We start from the raw sequence: 27,549 nt of genomic DNA on the forward strand, positions 1-27,549 counted from the left end.
CAGAAGAATAACACACACTCACTGACCAGATTTCCTTTAATAAGACATATTGTCCCTCATCTAAGGCATGTGTTACAGAAAAATTGTCCATCTACTTTTTGACACTGTTGGGCTACATAAATGTTTTTGGTCTTTTAATGAACCTTACCCAAACTGGAAGGTTGACCCTTATAATATCCTGATTTTTTTTTGTCCTTTTCTTTTTGCTAAGTTAAAATCTCTTGTGTAAATATACACGTATAAAGGATATAAAATAGAAATTGTAATGGGACTGTTTCTTAAAATGATTTAGGAGTACATGTATTCAGCTGTTAAACATGCATCACAACTGCATTTCCATTATGGACTGACCTAGTAAAATTGAAACTTCCAAGACAAATGTACCAAGAGAAACCTTTCCATTTCCCATCATTAGCAGAAAAGCACGTAGTGTGTGTGTGGCATTTCATTGAAATTCAGAAAATTATTCATTAATTTGAATCGCCCTTGGTAATGCCCTGTGTCAACTCAATCAGAAGCCCTCTCTTCAGTTGCAGATTTCTTTTCCATATCGATTGATGGCACTAAGATATGAAACATCAAATTATATTCATGAGAAGTCTTGCAAACCCTTTCTATCTGGAAACGGGGCAAGGAAAATAAAATGTAAATGGCAGCATTTAGAGTGAAACTGAACCATTAGAAAGGTCCTTATGTTCAGTTCTTAATATAGCTCCATAAATATAAGCCTTATTGCAAAACATGGTATTTATTGGGTGTTATGAAACTGGTTCAGCTGTAACCAGACAAAAATCTGCTGATTCTAATTGTGTATAAAAAGAGGTATATTTCTCATCTAGTGCATTCAATGTAACAGTGCATAAATAACTCAAATGGTCTATGACCTATACACACCAATGGCCATCTAAGCAGACAAGGCCTTGGAATATTTACTGATATTATTCGGGGGGGGGGGGGGGGGGGGATATATATTTAGCTAACTATATTAGACAATTTCGAGCCATTTTCCATCTATCTTCTCTTTGAAATGGGATTTCTAATTTTTAATTTATAGAGCTTGCACCCACAAACTCCACTTTCCCCCCTCTCTATAAATATGACATTTGAGTATTTATCCCACTAACGTAAAGTCTTGTGACATTTCACACATCTCCAGTTAGCAAGACCATTTTAGAAGCAAATGGTTAAAGCTGAAGCACATCACAGAAGAATAAAGTTATTGGCAATCAATACAAACGACATAAGCTAATGCACAGTGGGTACATATATGTGCAGGAGAAGTCTGTTGCACGTTGACCTTAATCACTCCTTTATCAGACATGCCACTGATTAAAAGCACCCTGGAATGTCCATATTTATCCTGACCTGCAAGTGTAACAGTAGTGGAGTAAGTATTTGACTCTTTCACCATTTAACTGAATCAGAAATGAGCGTCAGCTTACAATAATAGTTTTTTTCTCCCAAGTTTGGTTAAAATGGATGATTACCAGTTACAGATATATAATATCTCATTTCACCGCAATAACCTCAGTACAAACTATTAGAAAAGACATTTCTCTCCCAACTCTATAGTAACAAGCTTGCGCTTCCTACCGAATGACAGCAGTCGCAAAGCTCACTGATATTTACTCATTTAAATCTATAGTTCGTGTAGTGTGAAATGATAGTGTGAATGCTATTACCTTCTGGGGGAACAATAAAAACATGAAAACACCGACTGTTGTGCACTTTCTGGCAAAACACAATATTAGTACGCCAGCTAATTCACCTCACGTAACAACAACTTCAAAAATAGGCATAGTTTGTCTTACAAGCCCAATCCTACGAGTTGAAATGGTGGTTACAGCTATAAAGTTTAAAGGAACGTTCATGTCAAGGAAAATAACTATAACGATAGTTGGAATCAGAGCAATTTTGTTTTTCAGCTGATCAATGAAAGAAAAAAACATTAACTCAGAATCCACTCAGCTTTATAGAGCTCGGGCATTAACGTGACAAGCGACGCAAGTGCCACGTGCGCTTATATTAAAGAGAACGTTATTATCCGTTGGCGTGGACGCTAATGTATTTATCGTTATCATCTGTACAGCAACACAATATTGTGTCTGCCCGGATCCGGACATGTGGATCCCACGCGTACCAGATGTGGGGTGGATATGGGCCGACACTGCTGTCTGGGATCGTACTCGATGTGAACGGACCTCGACAAAGGGGACTATTTCAAATCAAACCATGTGTTGTACATTAGTTTGAATCGATATCCGTTACCAAGGAAGCTAAAACACGTCGAACTGTTTGCAAGACACTCATGGATATGTTCCTTCTGTGAAGGCCTGTGCGGTTTTCTGTCTATGGTAAGGTCTACAGATTGTCTCAGTCTTGTCTTGCACCTATTTGTGTCAGTATAAAAGATCCTGTAAATATTGTAAGGCTTTTTATATACAGAGAGTATTGGCCCCTGAGGGACCAAACGTCAAAGGAACAGCTCCAGCCCACGACTAGCATAAACAGATTCTACTAGTGCTCCCATGTAACCACTGGGCAACTGTCTGTTCTACGACTCTACACCGTCGAGAGCTCGTCTACATGCAGGAGTTGTTCATCCGTACATTGCGAGAGCAGAACACTAGGGGAAATGGCCCCACCTTAGCGTTTCTCTGAGTCTCAGGCTCAGCTCAAGGCATATAGCTGGAATGTTTGGATAGAAAAGACCTTGTCTCTCAGGAGGCAGCACTGGAACAGGATGGGTTTGAGTAATCCTTTCCTACCTTACATCCATATAGCATATATGAGTATGTACAATGTACATGAAAGAGTGTGAAAACTATAGCTGTAGTTAGCGATAGACCGATATATCGGTCAGCTCGATTTTTGGCCAATGTTTAGCCATTTTTCGGCATTGGGTGAAAACGGTGATCACCTGGCCGATTAACAGAAGTGTTAAATCTCATCGGACAACCTGCTCTCCCGATTTCAGAATCGATATCGGCCCATTATATTGTTCGAAAACACAAACCATTGTGATAAAACACACGATTTCCTTAACCGCTCAATAACGTTCATTCAACAATGCCAAGTTTCATGAACAATGATCCAACTCAATTACTTCATAAGGCAAATATGAACCAGACTTTTGGCTGAAATGTAAAAGGGCTGGGGCGAAGCAAAAATTGGCCATGTCTTTTTAAATAACCTAATGATTACAGCTATGTACATTAATAGTAGTGTCAGTCACTGATATTAACAGTAAATGTCCTGTTGGCATCTTTTGTAGACACATTTATGTAACCAAATGGAATTTAAACTGCTTAAAAAGGAGAACCTTTTTAAATGAATCTGTTTCATCAGGACTACGCTCTCTAAAATGGAGGTGACTCCTACTATATAAACATTGTAAAATTTGGCATCAGACTGCCAAGCAAAGAACTACGGTGGCCTACATCATGTCCTGAGACATCACCTTTGCCAAGCGACTTGTTGGCTTGCTACCTGCTCATGTGAACGGCCTGTCATTAAAAGATCTCGGATATCCTTCAGTCAAACAACAGAAACGGACCAATACAACAAATCTACATATGCATATATACGGGTAAACCTGTATAAAATAGCTTATAAACAACAGCAATAACGGAAATCCACATAAAAATGCTTTGTATAATGAAAAAAGTGGTGCCGTTTTTCTTCCTTCTTTTTTAGGGATGGGGGGATTTTTTGCCTAGTGCTATGTGTACATTACCTTGTTTTACTAAAAAAAAAAAAAAAAAAATCCACCCTCCCTGGTGACCCCACACAAATATAGTGCACTGCAGTGGTTTTCCTGCTGAGAACATTTGGCCAGCTCTACGAAAGATGTAGTGATAGTCCTTGTAGTGACACCCCTCTCTGCTTGTCTGCATCTTCAGAACACCGAGGGTTAAAGTCAGGCACAAGTGGCTTGAGAATGGCAAGTCCGTCACGCTTCACCTCCGTTGCTCGTTCTCTCTCCACCTCACACTGGGAGATGCGTTGCAGAGCCACTGGAATTACACTGCTGCCCGTTTCGCGCTGCACGTAGTCCGCTGCCGTTACAACAAGATGCATTTGTCTTTGTCCTTGGCGTCCTTCTTGGGTTTGCGTTCCCCAGTAGAGGGCTGTTTTCCTGGGCTCGGAGAAGCCGTGGCTCCCCCTGCTGAGGCTCCAGCAGCTGCTGCTCCATCCACCTGGTCGGCACCCTCTGCTGGTTGTTGTCCCTGCAGACAGGAGAAGAACAAATTAACCTCTTGTTTGAACTCTTGACACTAAATGAACATTCACTCTATCTTATTGTAAACGATTCAGCCATGCAAACGTTTCATTTTTGACCAAATTTTGCATAAAAATGTCATAAGTTCTAGTGAAATGACAGACTTCTCTCTTGTGACGTTTGAAAGCTCATTTAAAATGCATTAGTGCATTTAAAAATATGTAAGTATTTTGAATGCAAGTTTATTAACTCGCCTGTGCCTGTGCAGCTGCTGCCGCCTGCGCCTGTTCCTGCTCCTGATAGTACTGTGACGCTCTGCGGTCCTCCTCCTCCTGCAGTTTCTTGGCCAGCTCTAAATCACTGATGCCTTCTGGGATCTGTTCCCAACCCAGGTCTGAGGCCTGCTGCTCCTGCTGCAGAGACAGCGCCATCAGGTAGTCCTACACGTACAAAGGGGGAAAAGTTACATTGTGTCATCATCTACTCAGTCCTCATGTTGTTCAAAACCCATATAATACATTTTTTTCTTGAAACACAAATTGAGTTATTTAGCAGATTGTCCGGGCTGAACGAGTGGATCATAGACCGTAAAAAAATATGGATGAAGCGACTTCATTGACTTCCGCTGACTAGAGTTGAAGCTTTCGTAGGCCCGCACGCGGCGCTGACATCTTGGGGCCGAGTCTGCGCATTAGCGATCTCGGGACCGGAATTGCGCAGTCGAGAGCAGGAAGTAGAGGCGCGATTATCAAAATCCCGTCCACACTCTCACAGATGCAGAATAATTAATTATGTTGGTGTGAAATAAACAGTTATAGAAATGTAGAAATTAAAGCTAAAGCTCCAATCTCCTCCCCAAAATCCCGAAAAAAGTCTGTTAGTGCCTTGGTGACAACTTCACTCAGAGAAGCCGTCAATCTCAGCTGTCAATCATGACGTCACCCCCCCGTTTTTATAGCATCAAATAACTGACCAAAACTAAGCTTATTTAAAAAACGAACACTTGAAATGAAATCATCGTAATAAAAACTACCTACAATGACAGAAACCATCTTTAGGAAACAATTATTTGAAGTGTAATTGAATTGTTTGGTGTGTCTCGCGTCCATTCTAATACATGGAGAGGTGGGGTTTAGGAGCTATACTAGGACCAGCCACGGGGGGGGCGATCGAGGCACGCAGGCTTTATTTTTTTGACAGGAGTGCTACAGGCTTGGGAGTGGATGATGACAGCATTGCATAACGAATGCACCAGAATTTATGGTAGAAGGCAATAATATATAGACTACTTTTATAGCTTTAATATTATGTTATACAGTGGGGAGAACAAGTATTTGATACACTGCCGATTTTGCAGGTTTTTCTACTTACAAAGCATGTAGAAGTCTGTAATTTTTATTATAGGTACACTTCAACTGTGAGAGACGAAAATCCAGAAGATCACATTGTATGATTTTTAAGTAATTCATTTGAATTTTATTGCATGACATAAGTATTTGATCACCTGCCAACCAGTAAGAATTACGGCTCTCACAGACCTGTTAGTTTTTCTTTAAGAAGCCCTCCTGTTCTCCACTCAGTACCTGTATTAACTGCACCTGTTTGAACTCGTTACCTGTATAAAATTCCTGTCCACACACTCAATCAAACAGACTCCAACCTGTCCACAATGGCCAAGACCAGAGAGCTGTATAAGGACATCAGGGATAAAACTGTAGACCTACACAAGGCTGGGATGGGCTACAGGACAATAGGCAAGCAGCTTGGTGAGAAGGCAACAACTGTTGGCGCAATTATTAGAAAATGGAAGAAGTTCAAGATGACGGTCAATCTCCCTCGGTCTGGGGCACCATGCAAGATCTCACCTTGTGGGGCATCAACGATCATGAGGAAGGTGAAGGATCAGCCCAGAACTACACGGCAGGACCTGGTCAATGACCTGAAGAGAGCTGGGACCACAGTCTTAAAGAAAACCATTAGTAACACACTACGCCATCATGGATTAAAATCCTGCAGCGCACACAAGGTCCCCCTGCTCAAGCCAGCACATGTCCAAGCCCGTCTGAAGTTTGCCAATGACCATCTGGATGATCCAGACACACTGATGAGACACAAATAGGCTTTTTGGTCTAAACTCCACTCGCCGTGTTTGGAGAAAGAAGAAGGATGAGTACAACCCCAATAACACCATCCCAACCGTGAAGCATGGAGGTGGAAACCTCATTCTTTGGGGATGCTTTTCTGCAAAGGGGACAGGACGACTGCACCGTATCGAGGGGAGGATGGATGGGGCCATGTGTCGGGAGATCTTGACCAACTATGTCCTTCCCTCAGTAAGCGCATTGAAGATGGATCGTGACTGGGTCTTCATGACAACGACCCGAAACACAAAGCCAGGGCAACTAAGGAGTGTCTCCGTAAGAAGCATCTCAAGGTCCTGGAGTGGCCTAGCCAGTCTCCAGACCTGAACCCAATAGAAAATCTTTGGGGGGAGCTGAAAGTCCGTTTTGCTAGCGACAGCCCCGAAACCTGAAGGATCTGGAGAAGATCTGTATGGAGGGGTGGGCCAATTGCAAACAAAGGTTTCTAAACCAAATATTAAGTTCTGCTTTTCTGATGTATCAAATACTTATGTCATGGAATAAAATGCTAATTAATTAGTTAAAAATCATACAATTTGATTTTCTGGATTTTTGTTTTAGATTCCGTCTCTCACAGTTGAAGAGTACTTATGATAAAAATTACAGACTTCTACATGCTTTGTAAGTGGGCAAAATCGGCAGTGTATCAAATACTTGCTCTCCCCACTGTATGTTACGTTACGACATAGCTGGTAACATTAAAAAGTTTGCGGTCGGTAAGATGTTGTAATTTTTTAAAAGAAATATCTTATGCTTACTAATGCTGCATTTATTTGATAAAATATACCGTAAAAGACAGATATATGGTTAAATATTACAATTTAAAATAACCGTTTTCTATGTTAATATTGGGTAACATTTCTATTTAATATTTTAAAATGTAACTTGTTTATTAAATTTTAATGCTATGGTAGCATCGAGGCTATTTACATGGCAAACACAAGGTCAATATCACAAAAAATAAACATTTCAGCTTCAGCTTTAGAAAATCTCAAATACATTCAGGTGACACATAACAAAATATTCCACATAAACATGTTTCTAAATATAAACGTATATAAATGTAACATTTCTGTGATGGCAAAGATGTATTTTCAGCATCATTACTCCAGTCTTCAGTGTCACACTAATATGATGATTTGCTGCTGAAGAAAAATGTCTTAATATTATCAATGTTGAAAATGGTTGTGCTGCTTAATATTTATGTGGAAAAACAAATTTTTTTTTTGCATGGTTCTTTGATGAATAGAAACAATGCATCCTTGCTGAATCGAAGTACTAAATTCTTTAAAAACAAAACCCCAATTTTTTGAACAGTGTATTTATTATATATTTATTTTATTTATATACTAGATATTTATACGACTAGATGCCCTCCATCCTCCTTTACTGCAGCCTGAACACTCCTTTTGGGTTCCACAATAAAAATCATACAGCTTTTGGAACGTAATGAGCGCGAGTCACTGATCTCTATATAGATCAATGACGTGAGTAGATGACAATTTTAATTTGTGGGTGACCTATTACTCTTTGTAGAGCATTAAAATACAGCTTAGCCTGAATCCTTACAGTAGTAATGAGCTTACGTAATATTTCATGGAAAAAATGTAAAATTAAATTACATCACGCATATCCTGAGAGTTAGCCCATGACCATTTAGTTTGCTATGTGACTGACCAAATGGCACATCACTACAATGACTGTATTAGAGTAATGACTGACTGTTTAGAGAGCAAGCCGTTCACTCGTATAGACACTTCATTATTAAACAGCCAATACAACAGCAGAAGACAGACAGAGGGAGAAAGAATCTGTGTTACGTGAAGCACTTTTGTTCGGTCACCAGGCATTAAAGGCTCCCAAAGGCACAGGGGGAGGGTTACATGCAGAGCTGGAGGAAGGATTTAGGAGCTTTTAACATGAATAATTGAGGAGAGTTTCCAGCGGGCAATGGAGCAGAATTGGTGCTAAAGGACAGCAGTGCGCTACAAAGCCCAATCGAGATAAACTGCTCTCTCGCAGAGCCTGGCTGCATCTCAACTGGATGTGTCAACATTCACGGCCCACTGTAACATTAGTCTCCAGAGCTCGTCTTTATCTGAGGGGCACTGTGGCTTTGCAGTCATGAAATCACCATTTGGTACACAAAGCATATTTCCTGAGGACATACAGATGGGGCCGAGCGATTACTTTAAGTCCAAAAATAAAATATTAAGAACTAAAATGTTTAAATGGGTTGTTGATGTCCAGAAGCAGAGGAACTATTCGAAGGCTTTGAGAGTTGGATCTTTAAAAAGTAATTAAAAGTAATTAATGCCGCAGGGCTGGACTTCATGCTTTTCATAAGACAAGAACCTGGAAAAGACCCAGAACATTTGATCATGTATTAAAAAGTTTTGGGACAAGTAACCACCTGAATTCTAACTCGCTCTATCTAATATCTGCTTGACAGATTAGGAGTAAAAACTCCATTTAGCTACAGTGAGCGTATCCTATGTACGTAAAGGGTATGTAAAGGTCTTTAGGCCGTGTGTCCACCAAAGCTGAGCGCTTGGTGTTTTTTATCGGTCGCAGAGTTGAAGAATGTTCAACTTTGGATGGCTGGGTAAAAAGTGACAATGATGAGCGCATCGTTTTATCACAGTGAAGGAAGGGCGGGACAAATACCACACGACCAACCGCCACATCCTGACGACAACTAAATCATTTGAAACAACAGCCAGAGCAAATACTTTGCATTCTATCAACATTTTTATATAGAAACAATACAGAAACAAACTATCTGTGAAATTAGATACTAGAAACGCTAGTAAATAGTAACGTTCCATATCATAGCAAGCAAAGCGTCTCTCAACTAAAAAAAAACACTCAAGCGCCCTCAGCTAGGTTTTTTCAGCTGGCTAAAAACGGTCTGGGAGGACACACGGCCTTCCTGTTTCATTGCTGGATAAATAATTTCTTAATCTTACTAACACCAAACTTTTGACTGGTTGTGCATATGACTGAAATTACACTCAACCGCAGTTAACTGTTTGAGCTTTCTCATAGCGGAGCCATGCAACTGTTCTTTCACAGACGTCACTCTGAGAAACAATTACAGTCCTGTCCTGACCTGATCGATCTGGTCCTGCTGACCACGGTACACGGTTTCCGGGTCAGAGGGCGGCCTCAGATGAAACTCTGAGTCGCAGAAGTTCCCATCTCCGTCAACATTATGCAGACTTTCCCAAACCACCTTCTCCTCAGTGAGAAACCCCTGATCTGTCACCAGCAGGTACAGCTGGGCCTGAGAAACACAGAGAGAGCATTTATAAAAACACTTCAGCGGCCTAAAACACTCTCGTCCATCAATCTTTCAGCACTTGCAGACTGAGCAGCAGTGGTGTCAAGTTCTGAAGTGTGTACATGAGGATCATGGAAGAGTTTTATCTGTGGGTGAAGTGTATCCTGCTGTTACAGAACAACTCTACTTCCTCCAGATAAAAGACAGAGGCTCTACAGTCTCCCTGATAAGACTGCTGGGGGTTATATAGAGAGTCAACATCCAAAACGATTCAAATTCTCTGTGACTCTCACATTCAGTTTAGCCCTGAATTAGTGATATATAAATAAATATTGACTCTTCAAATATGATTAAAACACTATAAATGGGAACAAATATACACAAAAATTAAATAGAAATATATCTTTTTTTGTATTTAAACTGAATTCTGGATGATTTGATTTATTTTGAATGAATCTTTTGATCATAGGTATATTCTGTATAAAAATCCTATTGAGGTTACTGAATAATATATGCCAGTAGTTGCAATTTTACTGCACCTAGCAGAAATTGCAATTTCTGAGTGCTTTCATTGTCAGCAAGTATTACAGTTTGATACAGGTTGACTGCAGTTTTTTTTTATGTATTATTTTAAGCTGTTTCTGATGTATTGCAGATGGTATCATTTGTGGTGTCATATAGGATGGAAACTAAAACTATTGTAAAAGCCCTAATGCAACTTCAAAAAGAACTAAGAAGAACATATCAGTTTACTTGCATGCGATTATGGACAGACCTTGACCTTTCAAATATGCCAATTCGTGGTAATTTGGTATACCATATTTATAGTCTTCACAGTAGCAGTTTAAATGTCTGTTTTTAGCCACTGGAGGGCACCAACATACAGCATCCCTCTATAGACAAATATACCAAATTGACTTTGGTTATTGGAGTGCTTATTTACAGCAGCACAGAGGACTGCAGAAGTAACACTCAAATGTAAGCACCTTAAATTTGGTCATAGTGCTGAAGTGATTGTTCCTGAAAAAGACACACAGTTCTCCCTCCTGTACGGTAGAGGTGAGTTCGCACAGGCCGTGATATGTTAGTTGAGTCGCTGTGCTGTTCAGAAACTGCTCTGCCACAAATCCTGGAAAAGAAAGAGGCAGCGTGAGACCTCTCTGACACACACAACACAATACAGACTCAAAATAAATGTATGCATGTAAAATCTTGATCTCCACCCTAGATTGATCCCCTAGTTGATTCAGAGTCGTTCACGAACCAGACTGATTTCAATGGTCAGCACTGGTGATGATGATTGTCAGTGAATAAACAGCTTCAATTTCAGTCTCTTTCTCACACAGAACTTTCATATGACTACGGAAGACTTGCAATATTGTGTTTATGACTCATATGAACAAATTTTAGGAGACTTTTATGGTACTATATTTTGATGTCTCAACCTTTATTCATTGTGACTGGTGGTTTAGAACAACATAAGGGTGAATAAAATTAAGAAAAAAACATTTTTGGGGGAACTACTCCCCTCATACTTCCCTCGTGGGTCAAAATGACCCGAAGCCCTAAAATTATATATTTTTTTAATGCAATTTTTTGTGAGATTTTTTTATTCTTTATTTTATTTACCTTTAAATTACTAGACTTTATCAATAAATAATAATTTAAGCACATTGTTTACTTTCAACTTAACTCACAATTTCATCATGCATAACCCTTTTAAAGGTGCACTGTGTAATATTTAGGAGGTTCAATTGACAGAAATGCAATATAATATACATAACTGTTTTCAGTGGTGTGTAAAAACCTTACATAATTAACCATTATGTTTTTATTACCGTAGAATGAGCCATTACTATCTCCATTCATTCCTAATTGGGATCAAATTGACCAGCGAAGGAAGGATTTGTTGCCTTTTTTTTTTTTATTTCAAGCACAAAACACGAATCCAGTCAATTTTTTTGTGTATTCGTGGTTCAAATGCGTCAAAAGCCCTAGGGTCTTGGACCACTCTGACGAATACTCAATTTTTAAATTTCTTTTAAATATGAGTTTTGGGTCAAAATGACTAACTGAAACTATACAACACATAGTCTGACAGATACAGACTCGCATATTCTTGTACAGGGATAGAGTTTAAGTGGCAGAGGCGGAAAATCAGCCGGGGAGAGAAAAAGTAGAAACAGTGCATTTTGATACGTGCTTACAGAAAGAGCGAGAAAAGATGGCGAGGATGATATATTTAGACACAAACACTAAGAAAAGGAGAGAGGAGCTAAAAACAGTGAAAGGAAGGAGGGTGCTTAAATGACACACTCTGATAGTTGTTTATTTGAATGATGCAAACACTATTCAGGACATGGAGAGATGCATCTGAGACATTAATACATCCAAATGCAGAAGGGGAAGGGGAAATGCTACAGATGAACACTTGCCTTCTAGAAGCAGTAGCCTGGATGAATGTGTGAAAGGAAAAGGAGGAGAAGACAGATAAAAACAGTGAATACCCACCTTCCCCGGCCAGCTCGCTGCTGTCTGACTGCTTACAGCTGATTATCTTCTCCACCAACTGGTTATAGCTGCAGTTCCCCACTGCCTTCACTATATCAGCCATCTACAGAGAGCGATAAAACAGAAAGACAATATGCTGGTCAAAATATTAGCATGAATGTTAATGTTCCACATAGGTGATTTTTTTTTATAAGGGCTATCAATCAATGTATTAATTTGAACAATCAATTTAATCTGTACATAACATACCAACAAACTGCAAACCATGATGCTCATGGCGCAATGTGTGAAAAAAACATTGACAGACAAACTCAACTGAATTGATTGTTGTCGTAGCCCAGTGATGAGCTTATGTCCAATGATATGGAACTAAAACAAAATTGATTCTAAAGCCACTTTTAGTCTATTAAATGATTGATCTGTCTGCCAGAAAAAAATGCAAGTACTAATATATGCACTTATTTGCAATTCATTTGATAAATCAGCATTACATATATTTCTAAATGTTTATTATTATTAAATAATTTACATTTTTTACAGGCCTTTTTTCCCCTCTAAAGCTACTTATGTACAGTGCATATAATGTATTTATGAAACTGAGCATAGAGTAAGATTTTGAAATTAAAGCCCACATGCAGACCTGTGGGTCGACCAGCCATCCGTGGTAGAGCGGGATATCCAGCAGGTCGAAGACGATGCACTCGGGTGTGTACTCGAATACCCGTACATCTGTGAACTTAACGTTTACATCCAGACCTGTCTGCAGTTTATGCAGCACCGCCATAGCATCACTCATATTCTAGAGAAAGAGACAGAGCGAGCAAAGGAATTATAAAAGCAAGTGCAAAAACAATAAGAGAATAGTAACTATTTTTTTCCAACACAACACATGCACGCATTTCTGTGAAATGTCACACCCAATTAATTGTCTCAAGCAGGAAAAATATCATAACTCTAGGCAAGTGCCAAAAGAGTTCTAAACACCCAGAGTTCACCTCTTTTACTTCCTGTCTTTCTGTTCTGATCATAATGACCCTCCATTGACTCTCGAACAGCACAGCTGCAGACTCACAAACACAAGCCACTGCAAGGCTACAAACTCCAGAGTAGTTAAAGTGTGAACATATGCACGCGTGTTCGGCATTTGATATTACGTTCCAGACCCTATGATAATAATAATAATCTGTCCAGCTCTCACTTTTAAGGACTCACAGTATGACCATCTGTAATGCTGATCGGACACAGCTCACAAAATGAGTTTGTGTGGACATTTGTTGGGATTAGAGCTTGTAACGCGACCATGTAACAACCACATGATACATCAAACCCCATGAATCCCTAGAAACCAGCGAGATTATCTTTGTCCTTCTGAGAGATTTCTGTGCTGGACATTTTCTGCTTTTACAAGGGATTTCCTTGCACTTTCACTTAATTCAGTCCCATTCACTGGAATTCTGGATTTGATTAAAAAAGTTCCAGCTCTGCAAGCAGATTGGTCAACAGCATTCAGTGTTATTTTAGTATTTCAGTAATTATACATATTTTGAATTCACTTTTATTTTTTATATTTTCAGTTATATTTAAGTTTAAGTTTTGGTAATTCTGCTATTGGGCCTTTGTAATTTGTATTAGTTTTTTCACATTTTTATTCACCTTTCATTTATTTGTATTTCAGTTTTAGGTTTAATCATTTTAGTAGCTCTACAATGCCAAGGCAGCTTTTCTAATTTTCATTCAAGTTTTTTAAATTTTTTTTCATCTAATATCTTTATTTTATTTTATTTCAGCTTCATTCAAAACATTTTTTCATAGTTTTTAATAGACAGACTCTCATAGTTTATAGTTTAATTGTTCAAGTTTTTCAGATTAAGGCATTTATGACTTTCACTAGATCCCAGATTCATTTTCACTTGGACTATGTTCACGTGGTCAGTGTTTGGGATCCACACATTTATTTACTAAAAGGTGTGACTCTCATTGTCTTGTACACAGACAGGATCAGATCAAATACTGAGGTCAAGTAACCAAAGTCAATTTTCTTCTAGCGATGATCTTGAATAATGCCTATAACGATAGTGACAAATAATGATAGTAAATATGAAGACTTTTTGTTTTACGTCTTCAATGATTTAATTATAAACTGCATTTAAAGGCTCATTTTCCAACTCCCCTAGAGTTAACAGTTGAGTTTTACTGTTTTCGAATCCATTCAGCTGATCTCTGGGTCTGGCGGCAGCACTTTTAGCATAGCTTAGCATAGATCATTGAATCTGATTAGATGGTTAGCATCTCGATCAAGAATGATCTCGATCAAGAGCTTCGATATTTTTCCTATTTAAAACTTGACTCTTTTGTTGTTACATCGTGTACTAAGACCGACGGAAAAAGAAAAGTTGCGGTTTTCTAGGCCGATATGGCTAGGAACTATACTCCCATTCCTGCGTAATAATCAAGGAACTTTGCTGCCGTACCATGAGTGTAGCAGGCGCAATATTACACAACACCTGAAAATAGGCTAACTTCCGTCAACATAACCAACGTGACAGCCTGCTTGCACAGGGAGCGTGCTGGAGACCATTTTCAGGTGCTGCGTAATATCATTGCGTCTGCTGTCTTTTTTGAGCGAGATGCTAAAGTAGGGCTGGATGATTAATCGAAACCAAAATTTAGAACCTCTAACCGACGTAATTGTCGGTTATTTCGGTTTTAGTCACGTAACTCCGCCCCGTCAGTCACATCAAGTGCAGTTTGCAGGCACACGGAAAGATGCAGGAGCAGTTATCTTTGTTTATAGATGCTCAGAATTACTATGGTAATTGCATGTTTTACACAGTTTATACACGCAAGTTAATCGCCGTTTTTATATGCGCTGATACACACACAGAGGCGGCGCGCGCAAGCCCCGAAGCCAGATCACTTTCACTTGCGTCCTCATTAAGTTTGTCAATTAAATGCGTTTAAAGCCTTGCCAGTTTGAACATCAAAGCGATTGTGCACTATTCAAGAACAACGTTTTGGAAAACTGCTCCGTTCAAGGCTCATGAGCTTTTTTCTGTGACAGAGAGACCTGAGCCGTGTCTCTGACAACCCGCGCGCCCTGAAGCCAGATCACTTTCACTTGCGTCCTCACAAAAGGTTTTAAGGCCTACCAGATAATGCATTCAAATAAATGAAATGTAGGCCTACTGTGCTAATTTATCTGATGTTCAACAAACAGAAATCTGCCCCATAGACAATAATAACTGCTGAAAAGTGAGCAGTTTCCTTCAAGTATTTTAAAATCACAAAGAAATGCACTTTCATTAGAAAAAAATATCCCACCTTTAATATTAGAAAATATTTACAGTACAAACCTTATCAGTGAACTATGAGGGCAAAAAAAGGAAAGCAAAAAAAAACGAAAGCAAAATAATCGTTCATTAATCGTAATCGAGGTAAAATGTTCAATTAATCAAGATTTTTATTTTTGGTCAAATCATTACAGTCCTAGGCTAACGGTCTAATCAGATTCAATGATCTATGCTAAGCTATGCTAAAAGTGCTGCCGTCAGACCCAGAGATCGGCTGAATGGATTCAAAAACAGTAAAACTCAACTGTTTAACTCTAGGGGAGTTGGACAATGATCCTATTTTCGAAAATAGTGGCATGTTCCTTTAAGGCAACTCCTGCTGCTTTCTTCATATCAGACATGTGGTATAAAACACATCAGAAGAACATATCAAGAGAACAAATTAGGTTTGATTTATAATTTCAAGTAGTCATTTCTGATCTAGACAGTAGTCCATCTATGTCTTGCCCGAGCTGCATTTAGAACTCGAAACGAGACAAAATCTGACAACCGTATTCTGACACTGAGTGAGCACAGGCTTCATCTCTCCTTGACTCTGATCAGAATAGCAAAGGGCATCATCTTGCTGCTCAATAAAAGTATGATGTTTCCAAACCAACACTAGACACCTTTATAGAACTGCGGAGTCATGAGCCCCAGCTCTCCTGGAACACGAGCCAGGATGAATCAGTGTGGCACAGGCTGACCCGATGGCCAGTGGGTGGAAGAAAGCATGTAGAACTGGCACCGAGGTCAGATAAGCGTTGACCAATCAGCCATGACGCATCAACCCACAGCTACCCACACTACCCACAGCACAGTTGCGTTGAGCCTGGCACCACTTCCAACCCCCACCCAAGCCCAGCCTGTGTGTGGCCCGGCTCTGTCCCTGTGCCCCTGCCAGCATTTCTGAACCACTCCACTGCCCTGACCCACTTTTTCCAACTCTTTTACACTCGTTCCAGTCCAGCAATATTCACTGAGATGGCTATAAAGCTTTAATACAATCAAAACATCTATTAGACTGAAAAACAGCTGATAAACACAGTCAAACCTCAGTGATGTTAATATGCACTGTTTACACAAGCTAAACACACTAAGATCGACACACAGAGAGCAGGCAGGCCCATTAAAGTTCTTCCGGACCTTTTGTGTCTGTGTGTGTGTGTGTGTGTGTGTGTCCCTCACTCTCTCTTACTGCCAAAAAAGCGCTTCACTAACTGTCAACACACACACAGAGCCTGGCCAAAGACAGTCAGCTGACCTACAGTGTAGAGAAACAGCATTATTCAAGCATGAATGAAGCTCAGTTAAGCTCTAAAAGATAAGTACAGTATAGAAACCAAAACTAGATCAAAACACAAGCACAAAGCAAAATCTCAGAGACGAGCAAGAAGATCAGTAAAGGAGCACAAATCCAGTCAGCCTCCACCTACTCCAATGAACAAACACACACACTGGGAACATCAGAAACACTGCCGTCTTAATCCTCACATCCTCAACCTCACATACAAAAATAAACTCACTCGACTTTGAACTGTTTGGAATTTTAAAATGAATATATTATAATGGCATTTAAAAGAGACTCACATTATCAATGTTATATTATAAACTATTAAATCATCAGTATTATACTGGGGGAATATCAAAAAGACTGTCAAGAACTTGATATTGGGTCATAATTCATCCCAAAAACCACTGGAGAAAATGAGAAAATAATAAATTACCTTTCAAAAGTTTGGGGTCGGTAAGATTTGTCTCTTGTGCTCATTAAGGCTGCATTTATTTAATAATAAAAAAAAACAGTAAAAAGTAATATTGTGAAATATTATTAAATCTAAATAACTTTTTAAAAAGTAATTTCTGTAATGGCAAAGATGAATTTTCAGCATCATTACTCCAGTCTGCAACTCCAATCATTCGAATATGATGATTTGGTGCTCAAAAACATTTATTATAATCAATGTTGAAAACAGTTGTGCTGCTTAATACTTTTGTGGAAACTATAACTCTTTTCAGGATTCTTTGATGAATAGAAAGATTTATTTGAAATAGAAATCAGTTGTAATGTATCCTTACTAAGTTTAAATAATTTTTTTTTATAAAATATGTATGAAAGTAATAATTTCTTTAAAAAAAAAACTTACCCAAAGCTTTTGAATGGTAGTGTAATGTTTTTGTCCCTAAATTGGTGTGGTTACAGCATCTAACAGCAAACAGCCTTAACTGGCAATCTTAGCATAACTGACCTGCAGAGATTCTCTACAATAGATTACATTTTAGTTATGATAATTGGAGGCAAATCTGTGACAATGTTATTTGCTAAATATAAAAGATTTTTTGATTTGGGGGTAGGGCTGTGCGATATTGAAGAAAAATGCGATATGCGATATCCTTGTTAAATAGTGCGATATTCGATATGCAATACGATATTGCTTTAAGTGTGTAAAATCTATTTCTTTCCCCAACTGATATCTTTCACTTAAAGCATAACCGACTGTGTTTACATGAATACTCATCAAGACATAACTGTGTGTGTATTTGACAGTTCGAGTGTGTAACATGACACGAAAAAAAGAACGGCTTGTGCGCACGTTTCGTGTGTGTCAGACAGCAGACAGCGCAAGACTGCAAGGAGTTGTTTTTTGCAAGTTATTGTGTTTAATAACTCTTTTTAACATCAAGTAAGTCACATAAGTAACAGTCATGTGCTCAGTATATTCTCTGCTATATGCATCAACCTAAAATGTAAAGTTTTCACAATGTTGAAGTAGCCTATTAAAATATGCATATTGCGATATGTACATTTGCGATTGGGCTGTAACGATTTGACCAAAAATAAAAACCTCGATTAATTGAACATTTGACCTCGATTACGATTAATGCACGATTATTTTGCTTTTTTTTTGCCCTCATAAGGTTGAGTAAGTTCACTGATAAGGTTTGTACTGTAAATATTTTCTACTATTAAAGGTGGATTTTTCTAATGAAAAAGTGCATTTCTTTGTGATTTTAAAGTACTTGAAGGAAACGGTTCACTTTCAGCAGGTATTGTCTATGGGGCAGATTTCTGCTTGTTGTACATCAGATACAGATACATTAGCATATAGGCCTACATTACATTTATTTGAATGCATTAATGAGAGAGTGATGGTGTGTGTGTGAATTACTCATACCGTCTCTAATCATTATGAAGCTGTGGTTTGTACTTACTTCAAAGGTATTAAAATATATGCCTATAACGGTTGAGTTTCTAAGCTCCTTTAGTGACTTTACTTTAGTCACAGGACAGCGTTGACACTGCGTTTCTGCGCTCCTCTCTGCACGCGATCTTCACGTGATGTCTGAGCTTCTGTCTGAGTGTTCGTTTGTCACAATATATCAGGCATTAGTTCAACATAATACACATCTGATGGTCGAAACTCGCTTTAATGTTCAAACTGGCAGGGCTTAAACCACCTACAAATGACAAACTTTGTGAGGACGCACTTGATAGAGGTCTGCCTTCAGGGCGCGCGCGTTGTCAGAGACGCGACACGGCTCGGCTCTCTGTGTCACAGAAAAAAGCTGAGCACTGAATGGAGAAGTTTTCCGTATTGTTGTTTAAATGTTGAAACTGGCAAGCCTTTAAACGCATACTTGACAAACTTTATGAGCACGAAAGTGAAAGCGATCTGGCTTCGGGGCTTGCGCACGCCGTCTCGGTGTGTGTGTCAGCGCGTAGGCTATAAGAACAGCAATTAACTGACCTGTATAAACTGTGTAAAACATGCAGTTACTATAGTGATTCTGGACATCTAAAAACACATATAACTGCTCTTGCATCTCTCTGTGTGCCTGCAAACTGCACTTGATGTGACTGACGGGGCGGAGTCACGTGAAAACCGAAATAACCTGGGAAAAATACGTCGGTTAGAGGTTCTGAATGTCGGTTTCAGTTATTTTTTGATTAATCATACAGCCCTAATTTGCGATATATCGATAATTTCAATATATTGCGCAGCCCTATTTGGGGGTGAAATATGATTTTCTCATTTTTGACAGGCTTTGTGGTATAATAAATATTTTACAAAATCGAATAAGTAGAAGGCCCAGGGCATGCATCCCATACCAGCCACGCGTGAAGAGAAATGAGCCATCTCTCTTGACCCGATATCCTTACATGCCAAACGCTGTAGAGCGAACAGCTCTATGAGAGGTTCATACTCTCTCAATGCAACACAATGATGATATTCACTCCAGACTGGAATGGACCAGTTCTCACAATTCCTTTAATTTAATGGCGATTCCATGCATATTTCCTGCTGGGATTGGATGGGTGGGTGCTGATCTAGATAACTACTAAAGCTTGTTTTCTAAAAGCACTGTAATCGCTGTTTCTTTTACCTGTTCGTAGTTCAACCGCTGAGCCTCCGAGATCTCTTTTGGCTTGGCTTCAAGGATATAGTCTCCTGTTGTGAAGGAGTGAAAGCGAGAAAGAAAAAGAAAGTGAGGGTTAGTGAAAAAACATTTGAGAGACGGTGCACTTATGGAAAACACATGCTCACAGGAGACATCACTCTCCTATTCACCCTGTTGCAATTATCAATTGTCTACATATGCCAATAAACCAAAAGCAGTATTTACAACCCCAGCCTTTCTGTATTTACAGCTTTAGTGTGAATGTCTGCCAATACTGTGGCAAGACACTGATTGGAGCCTACTTGTTTTAGTGGATGGGCCTACAAGGTCGTAGCCAGTCACAAAGTTTGTTTACATGTGCATTTGTAAGGGTTTTTGTGTTGTTGAGCTACAACATTCACCTTTCTGTCGGATATACAGACATGATGTAATGCATAATCAAAAATGACATGTATACCTACATTTACATATCAAAATGTCTATATATACAAGTAGAGGCTAATTGAAATCTGATTAATGTGTATTCACGTGTGGCAATGCCGAGCTACAATAGCATTACGTAGGTCTGTTAGTCCGACTTCACATAAACCAAACTAATATGATTTCAATCGAAGGAGAGCTGTTACATTACATTGTAAAAAGACTATTGCTTTCGTCAGACTGAAATACAACTTAAAGTGTATGCAAACATACCACATTCGAAAGAGGCCAAGGACGCAAATATCAAGGTTTCTAGTTTTAGTGCAGACAGTTGCCTTAGTGAAATTTCTGCAAAATATTGCAAAAGTTCCACTGTCCATTGTCAATAATGTAGTGATATGAAGCACAGCTCACACAGAAGTCTCTTTCAAACCAAACAGCTTTCTATTGGTCAAAGAGGTGAATTTGTGAGACAGTGTGAAATCTATGTGGGGAAACCTTTCGCCTTTAAAGGGTTAGTTCACCCAAAAATTTTAATTTTGCCCATGATTTACTCACCCTCAAGTCATCCTAGGTGTATATGAGTTGTATTAAAAAAGTCCTGGCTAATCCAAGCACTATAATGGCAGTGAATTGTTGGGGGGTTAATAAAGGCCTCTCGCAGTTCAAAATGCATACGCTACGTCTGATGAGCGTAACAGGTGTGCAATGTCGTCAGACATTTTGAACTGCGAGAGGCACTACACTTTTTCTGTAAGTTGAATACGGAAGGCGATCGGCCGGAAGCTAGATAATTTACTTTATAAAGTTTTAAATATGGATATTTTTCTTACACAAATGCATCGCTTCACTTCAGAAGGCCTTTATTAACCCCCTGGAGCCGTGTGGAGCAGTTATATGATGGATAGATGCACTTTTATGGACTTCAAAAACGATGCAACAATTCACTGCCATTATAATGCTTGGATTAGCCAGGACTTTTTAAAAATAATTCCAATTTTATTCATCTGAAAGAAGAATGTTATATACACCTAGGATGACTTGAGGGTGAGTAAATCATGGGCTAATTTTCATTTTTGGGTGAACTAACCCTTTAAGTTCCAATTGAAATGACTGGATTTCGACTGAAAATTCACAGAACAACGGTAAATGCGACTGCACCTTAATGTATTCTTGCTTGTGAAGGACTGCCTATTCATGCAACACATCATTGTGCCAAAACAGGAGTTTTAAACTGCCTGCTAGATACACTTAAACAACTGTCTAGGGGTGAGCAATGTAACCTAAATCTAATATCACGATATGAGTCATTTTAATTTACGATAACAATATAGTTATTTTTGCTTTAAAGAATGTTTTTATATCATCAAGATTTTGATACCATTGAAATTTCATAATTCTTGTCACAAATTTCAACATCACAAAAAATATGCATAACTATGTGTATTTAACCGGTCGTGCCCAATAAGGCGGCAAAATAACTCACAGTACAGTATTCACACGCTCAATGAGCAGCTGGTTTATGGGTGCTCGTTTCTCACAGCGCTCAGAAACCGTGCATATATTCACATATAACATATTTCGCACACCCCGATCAGGGATAACATTATGACAGGTGAAGTATAACAATAACACTGATTATCTCTTCATCACAGCACCTGTTAGTGGGTGGGATATATTAGGCAACAAGTGAGCATTTTGTCCTTAAAGTTGATGTGTTAGAAGCAGGAAAAATAGGCAAGCGTAAGGATTTGAACAAGTTTGACTAGTAGGGCCCAATTGTGATGGCTAATGATTGGGTCAGGGCATCTCCAAAACTGCAGCTCTTGTGGGGTGAGATTGTCTACGATTAGATTAATCGCAATAAAACCAAAATCCCGATAAGGCTTAGTGCAGTAATCAAATCGCAAAAGCTTTGATTTAATTTAAGAAATATATGCGCTGCTGTCACGACCTGTGTGTTTGGACATTCATTAACAATCACACCTGCCTATTTCCGAACAGTGTTCTTACATGTGAGCATTATCTGCCGTCTCAGAGCATTTTGATTTGTAGTAAATGCAGAGATGGAGTCTGTGTGGAGCAGCATCTCCTCTGAGTTTGAGTCATTTTAACATGCATTGGGGCCAACAATCTTCCCATACTTCTAATGAGAAGCGCTCATCAAAGAGAAACTTTAAGGGCTCCAAGCGGATTTCCATCAAATAAAACGTTTGATGGTTTCATTTTTAATTGTTATGTGTGACCCAGGACCACAAAACCAGTCATAAGGGTCCATTTTTGGAAAATGAGATTTATACATAATCTGTTTTCCATTGATGTATGGTTAATTAGGAAATGACATTTTTTGGTCGAGCTACAACCATTTGAAAATCTGAAATCTAAATATTGAGAAAATCGCCTTTAAAGTTGTCCAAATAAAGTCCTTAGCAATGCATATTACTACTAATAATACATTTTGTATATATTTACGGAAGTAAATTTACAAAATATTTCCATGGAACATGATTTTTACTTAATATCCTAATGATTTTTGGCATAGAATAAAAATCGATAATTTTGACCCATACAATGTATTGTTTGCTATTGCCACAAATATACCTGTGCGACTTATAACTGGTTTTGTGGTTCAGGGTCACATTTTTTTTATTAATAATTATAGTAATTATTATTGTTATTATTATTGTTGTTATTGTTAATTAAAAAAAATCCCCAAATGGTGTAGTCCTACAAGGAACTGACCTCAAAACAAGGAGTTTCAGAATTCAATTAAACATTTAGTTTGACCTCTATGCAAGTTATCATTGTCCTCCTTATCTTGTCCGAACTAACTGTCCTACAGACCAGTGATGGGGGCTGGAACAGACAGAGAGAGGGCAGCCATGCGAAGAACTGACCCTGGGTTTTTCTTTAAAACCGGCGCACCTGTCATCCGTCTCATTAACATTCTGAACACACATACAGCTCTGGGTACAGGAGCACTGCTCGGCTGTACTGACCATTAAATCAAGGCCAAATCGTTGTAAATTCCATTCCAGGGCAGTCTATTGCTATTGATTCCCACATACTTGTCACCTTTCAAAGCTTTCCAGTGTCTTGTCATTGTATTAATAATTCAGCGACACTGAATTATATGGTCGCACCTGTCACAGTTCAAAACAAGTGCGTTCAAAATACCAGAGGAAGCCTAGATGTTTCTGCTCTGACAAAGCACGAACGTGTGAGAGAGAAGCGGGAAGCTCGGCTGTTTTATTTTCGGCCCACTCCCTCAGACTCCCGCTTCCTCTGATCGGTGCCAAGAATGCGGCCCAGCACAGGCAGGTTCATTTGGGCTACTTTCGCTTATTTCTGCTCAGCAAAAACACTCCGTTCCAGCTCCCGCCTCTTCATTTCTCTTTTAGTTCCTCTCCAGCTGATCTCTTCTTCAGTCAGTCAATCTCTTTGTCTCTCCCATACCGGGCCTCTCCTCTTATCAGAACCCATTAAAAAGCTTCTGCTGCTCACACTGCTTTACAGCTCTCATTGACTTTATTACATCAAGCTGTAAAGGCAAAAATGAAGATTCTGTCATTGTGGTCTCATATGGCTCCAAAACCACATTACTTTATTTCTTCTGTGGAACACACAAAAAAAATTGCACTGGCTGGACTTTTTCACGCAAATAGCCGGCATGGAGATGTCATAAAATATCATAAAAGTGGTGCATAAGATGACGTGTGGCATATTCTAAGTCTTCTGAAGATTGTGTGAGTAACAGACTGATATTTGAGTTTTTATACAGTTGATAATTCTCAAAACCATAGTAAAAAGAACTAAAAAAATTGACTCTCATGAATATGTTACAGTCAACTTTTGGTGAATAACGACTTTTTGGAGTCTGTTTGTCACACAAATGTATCATCAAAAGACAATTTTTGACAACAGGGACAATAAGTAGACAAAGCAAAGCTTCACCAAGTCTTACAATTTCATGCTGCAATTTTTGGAATTATAAAAAATGTATTCAGGCAACCAAAAACATTTAATGACAAAAATCAGTCATCAGGACTTTGGCCAAATTGTTTTGATGCTAATTAAATATTTTACACTTCTGTATCAGTTTAATGGATTGAACTTTGATCAAGCCTTTAGTGTAAAATAACTTCTTGGGTTACTTGGGAAACATACAATAGTATGTGCACAGAAAATGAACAGTAACTGAAGTGCATGCGTTGATCAAATCAGATAAGACTGTGCAGTTGTCAGGGTTTGTCATGGGCCACTGACTTTGCCTGGAAATGAAGCACTAACAGTGCTGTAAAGTACAGCAGAGAGGGAGAGTGAGATAGATGCTGTCTAATGGAGTTAAACAGCTTACAGCACCTAGGGAAGAGAAAAGCAATTTACAGATGCCTGTGTAGCTAACCACGGTTGTCTCATAGAGCATAAGTGAGTATTTGCTTCTGAATAAATGAAGCTCTAAGCTATGATGGGAGTACCTCAAAAGAAACATTCAGAAGGTCAAACATTCAACAGCAAATGTAAAAAGTGCCCAGCTGGCACACTCTCCATCTGACACATTTTGTATCTAGGGGATTTCTGTCTCCTATATGTCAGGCATGCTTTAGTGTCCTTATCAACAGCTCAGCAATATGAGGAAAACTTCAGAGTGGTCTCTAGACAGACAGCTGGGAATGGGGTGTGTTATGGCCTCAAGCATGTTCAATGTAGTCAAGTTTTCCAAAGCTGCAAAACTGACCTCACAAGCTACAGGGGGTAGGGTAGTGTTTCTCACCTGAAGCTGTTGTACCCTTGTCACTTATTGCACGTTATGCTCTCCCATTTTATTGCAAGTTCAGATAAGAACGAGGCAAAATGTAATCATTTTACATCCAGTAAATCGATTGATTATATAATAAACATATACAGGATTTTTGTTTAAATTGTCTTAAGACAACACCCACGCACAATGACACCAAACCAGAAACTATACAAGATAAATAACTCAAACTTCCTCAGCAGCAGTACCATTGTACACTCTACTTTAAACTACGTACTTACTGCTTTACATTAGAACAACAACCACCATATTACAAGGATTGTGGAAGGTTGTTTCAAGTGCTCTTCAAACAAAAACTTTTTGTACATAAGCGACGGAGTGAAAATACAAAATATTTTAGCCTGGTGAGCGGCAACGACAGAAATCAAAATAATATACTAATTCATTCATGCTCACACATACATATATCCTCATACATAGGAATTATTTACATACGTATATTAGGGCTGTAACGATTTGACCAAAAATAAAAACCTTGATTAATTGAACATTTTACCTCGAATACGATTAATGAACGATTATTTTGCTTTTTTTTGCTTTCCATTTTTTGCCCTCATAAGGTTTTTGAGTAAGTTCCTGATAAGGTTTTTCCTATAAATATTTTCTACTATTAAAGGTGGATTTTTTTTTTCTAAAGAAAAAAATGCATTTCTTTGTGATTTTTAAATACTTGAAGGAAACGGTTCACTTTATTGTCTATGGGGCAGATTTCTGCAGATTTCTTGTACATCAGATACAGATAAATTAACACAGTAGGCCTACATTACATTTATTTGAATGCATTAATGAGAGAGTGATTGTGTGTGTGAATTACTCAACCGTCAAGAGATGCGACACGTCTCGGCTCTCTATCATAGAAAAAAGCTGAGCACTGAACGGAGAAGTTTTCCGTATTGTTGTTTTTGAATAGTGCATACTCGCTTTAAATGTTCGAACTGGCAAGCCTTTAAACGCATTTACTTGACAAACTTTATGAGGACGAAAGTGAAAGCGATCTGGCTTCGGGGTTTGCGCACGCCGCCTAGCTGTGTGTGTGTGTGGCAGCGCGTAGGCTATAAGAATGGCTATAAACTGTGTAAAACATGCAATTACTCTAGTGATTCTGGGCATCTATAAACACAGATAACTGCTCCTGCATCTCTCTGTGTGCCTGCAAACTGTACTTGATGTGACTGACGGGGCGGAGTCACGTGACTAAAACCGAAATAACCGACATGGGAAAAATACATCGGTTAGAGGTTCTGAATTTCGGTTTCGATTATTTTTCGATTAATCGTACAGCCCTAACGTATATGCATAAAGCTTGTATAGTCCTTTTGTAGGAACAGTCTTATTGGTTTCCAAATCTTAATAAAAACGAATAGTTTATCTTTTAGCATAAATCTCAGTTCTTCCAAGTGCAACATATTTCCCAGTTCTCTAGCTGACATCTCAAAATTAGGGACAAAATCTGCTTTCCACATCTGTAAAATTTGTCTTTTTGCAAGCATCACACAGAGTGAAATGGCCTGTGTTTGATCCTTACTACAAAAAGCATTCTCTGCTCCTAAAAGTCCAATACAAAGGCTCAGGCTTCAAGTTAATAGAATGTGCTTCAGAAAGAAATATACTGGATTTTAAATTATTCAATTTCTGATTGAACATGTAATAAAACAGGACAGTATCTGATGGCATGAGCTATAATAACAACAACAATAATTATTATATACTACATATTTAATTAAATAAAATTCTACATAATAATAATAATTATTATTATTATTTTAGAATGGTTATAATTAAATATGTACTCAATAATAATAATAATAATAATAATAATAATAATAATTATTATTATTATATACACACACAGTTGTGTATCTTTAACTACAGCATATGCCATCCAAACATGCATGCTTAATAAATACTCTCAATCTTAGTGAATAAACGTCTTATAATAGTTTGTCAAGTTTTTAAGCTGAAAATATACACCATAGCGACCACACCCATGTATGGAATGACATTTCGAGACCACATCCTCTGCGGTCACAACCACTGCACTTTATAAGGGGGTTCATAAAGTCTAGTCTTTCCAGAAAGATTCCAAACAAAGCACAATCTGAATCCAATGGAAATTCTGCATTTCATAAATCGCTTGTGATGTTCTGCTTTGGTTAAAAGCATCTGCTAAATGACTAAATGTGTTTGTAAAGGTCTTCAAGGAGCGTTAAGAGAAACCACTGAACATACACCGACCTCTGAACAACACATACAGAGCTGATATCTATATTCATCTCATACTTGGCATTTCTGGAGTGTGTGAGGCAAAAATAAAACTGTTTGGAGTTAAAACACTCATCATAATGTGTCACAACATTCAGATCCAATCAAACATTCCCAGGTCATGACTAACCTTTTTTTTAACAGCAGTGCATTTTATTTGT

The 27,549-nt window shown here is 38.5% G+C and overlaps 1 protein-coding gene across 2 annotated transcripts in view; it reads right to left on the reverse strand.

Moving 5' to 3' along the window:
• Window positions 1-22: 22 nt before the first annotated feature.
• Window positions 23-27,549, reverse strand: part of mindy2 (MINDY lysine 48 deubiquitinase 2) — a 31,192-nt gene continuing 3,665 nt past the window's right edge. Inside the window, exons 3-9 of one of the 2 annotated variants that reach the window (XM_079845667.1) lie at window positions 19,873-19,937; window positions 12,798-12,956; window positions 12,158-12,260; window positions 10,633-10,775; window positions 9,476-9,649; window positions 4,477-4,662; window positions 23-4,229 (exon numbers count right to left, since the gene is read on the reverse strand). In XM_079845667.1, the coding sequence (XP_079701793.1) occupies window positions 4,065-4,229; window positions 4,477-4,662; window positions 9,476-9,649; window positions 10,633-10,775; window positions 12,158-12,260; window positions 12,798-12,956; window positions 19,873-19,937 (995 nt within the window). In that variant the 3' untranslated portion in view covers window positions 23-4,064. The remainder of the gene's footprint in view (window positions 4,230-4,476; window positions 4,663-9,475; window positions 9,650-10,632; window positions 10,776-12,157; window positions 12,261-12,797; window positions 12,957-19,872; window positions 19,938-27,549) is intronic. The other variant, XM_079845668.1, reaches the window with a different exon arrangement.

Source organism: Gobio gobio, assembly GCF_949357685.1.
Source record: "Gobio gobio genome assembly, chromosome: 2".
In the NCBI taxonomy this organism is placed as follows: domain Eukaryota; kingdom Metazoa; phylum Chordata; class Actinopteri; order Cypriniformes; family Gobionidae; genus Gobio; species Gobio gobio.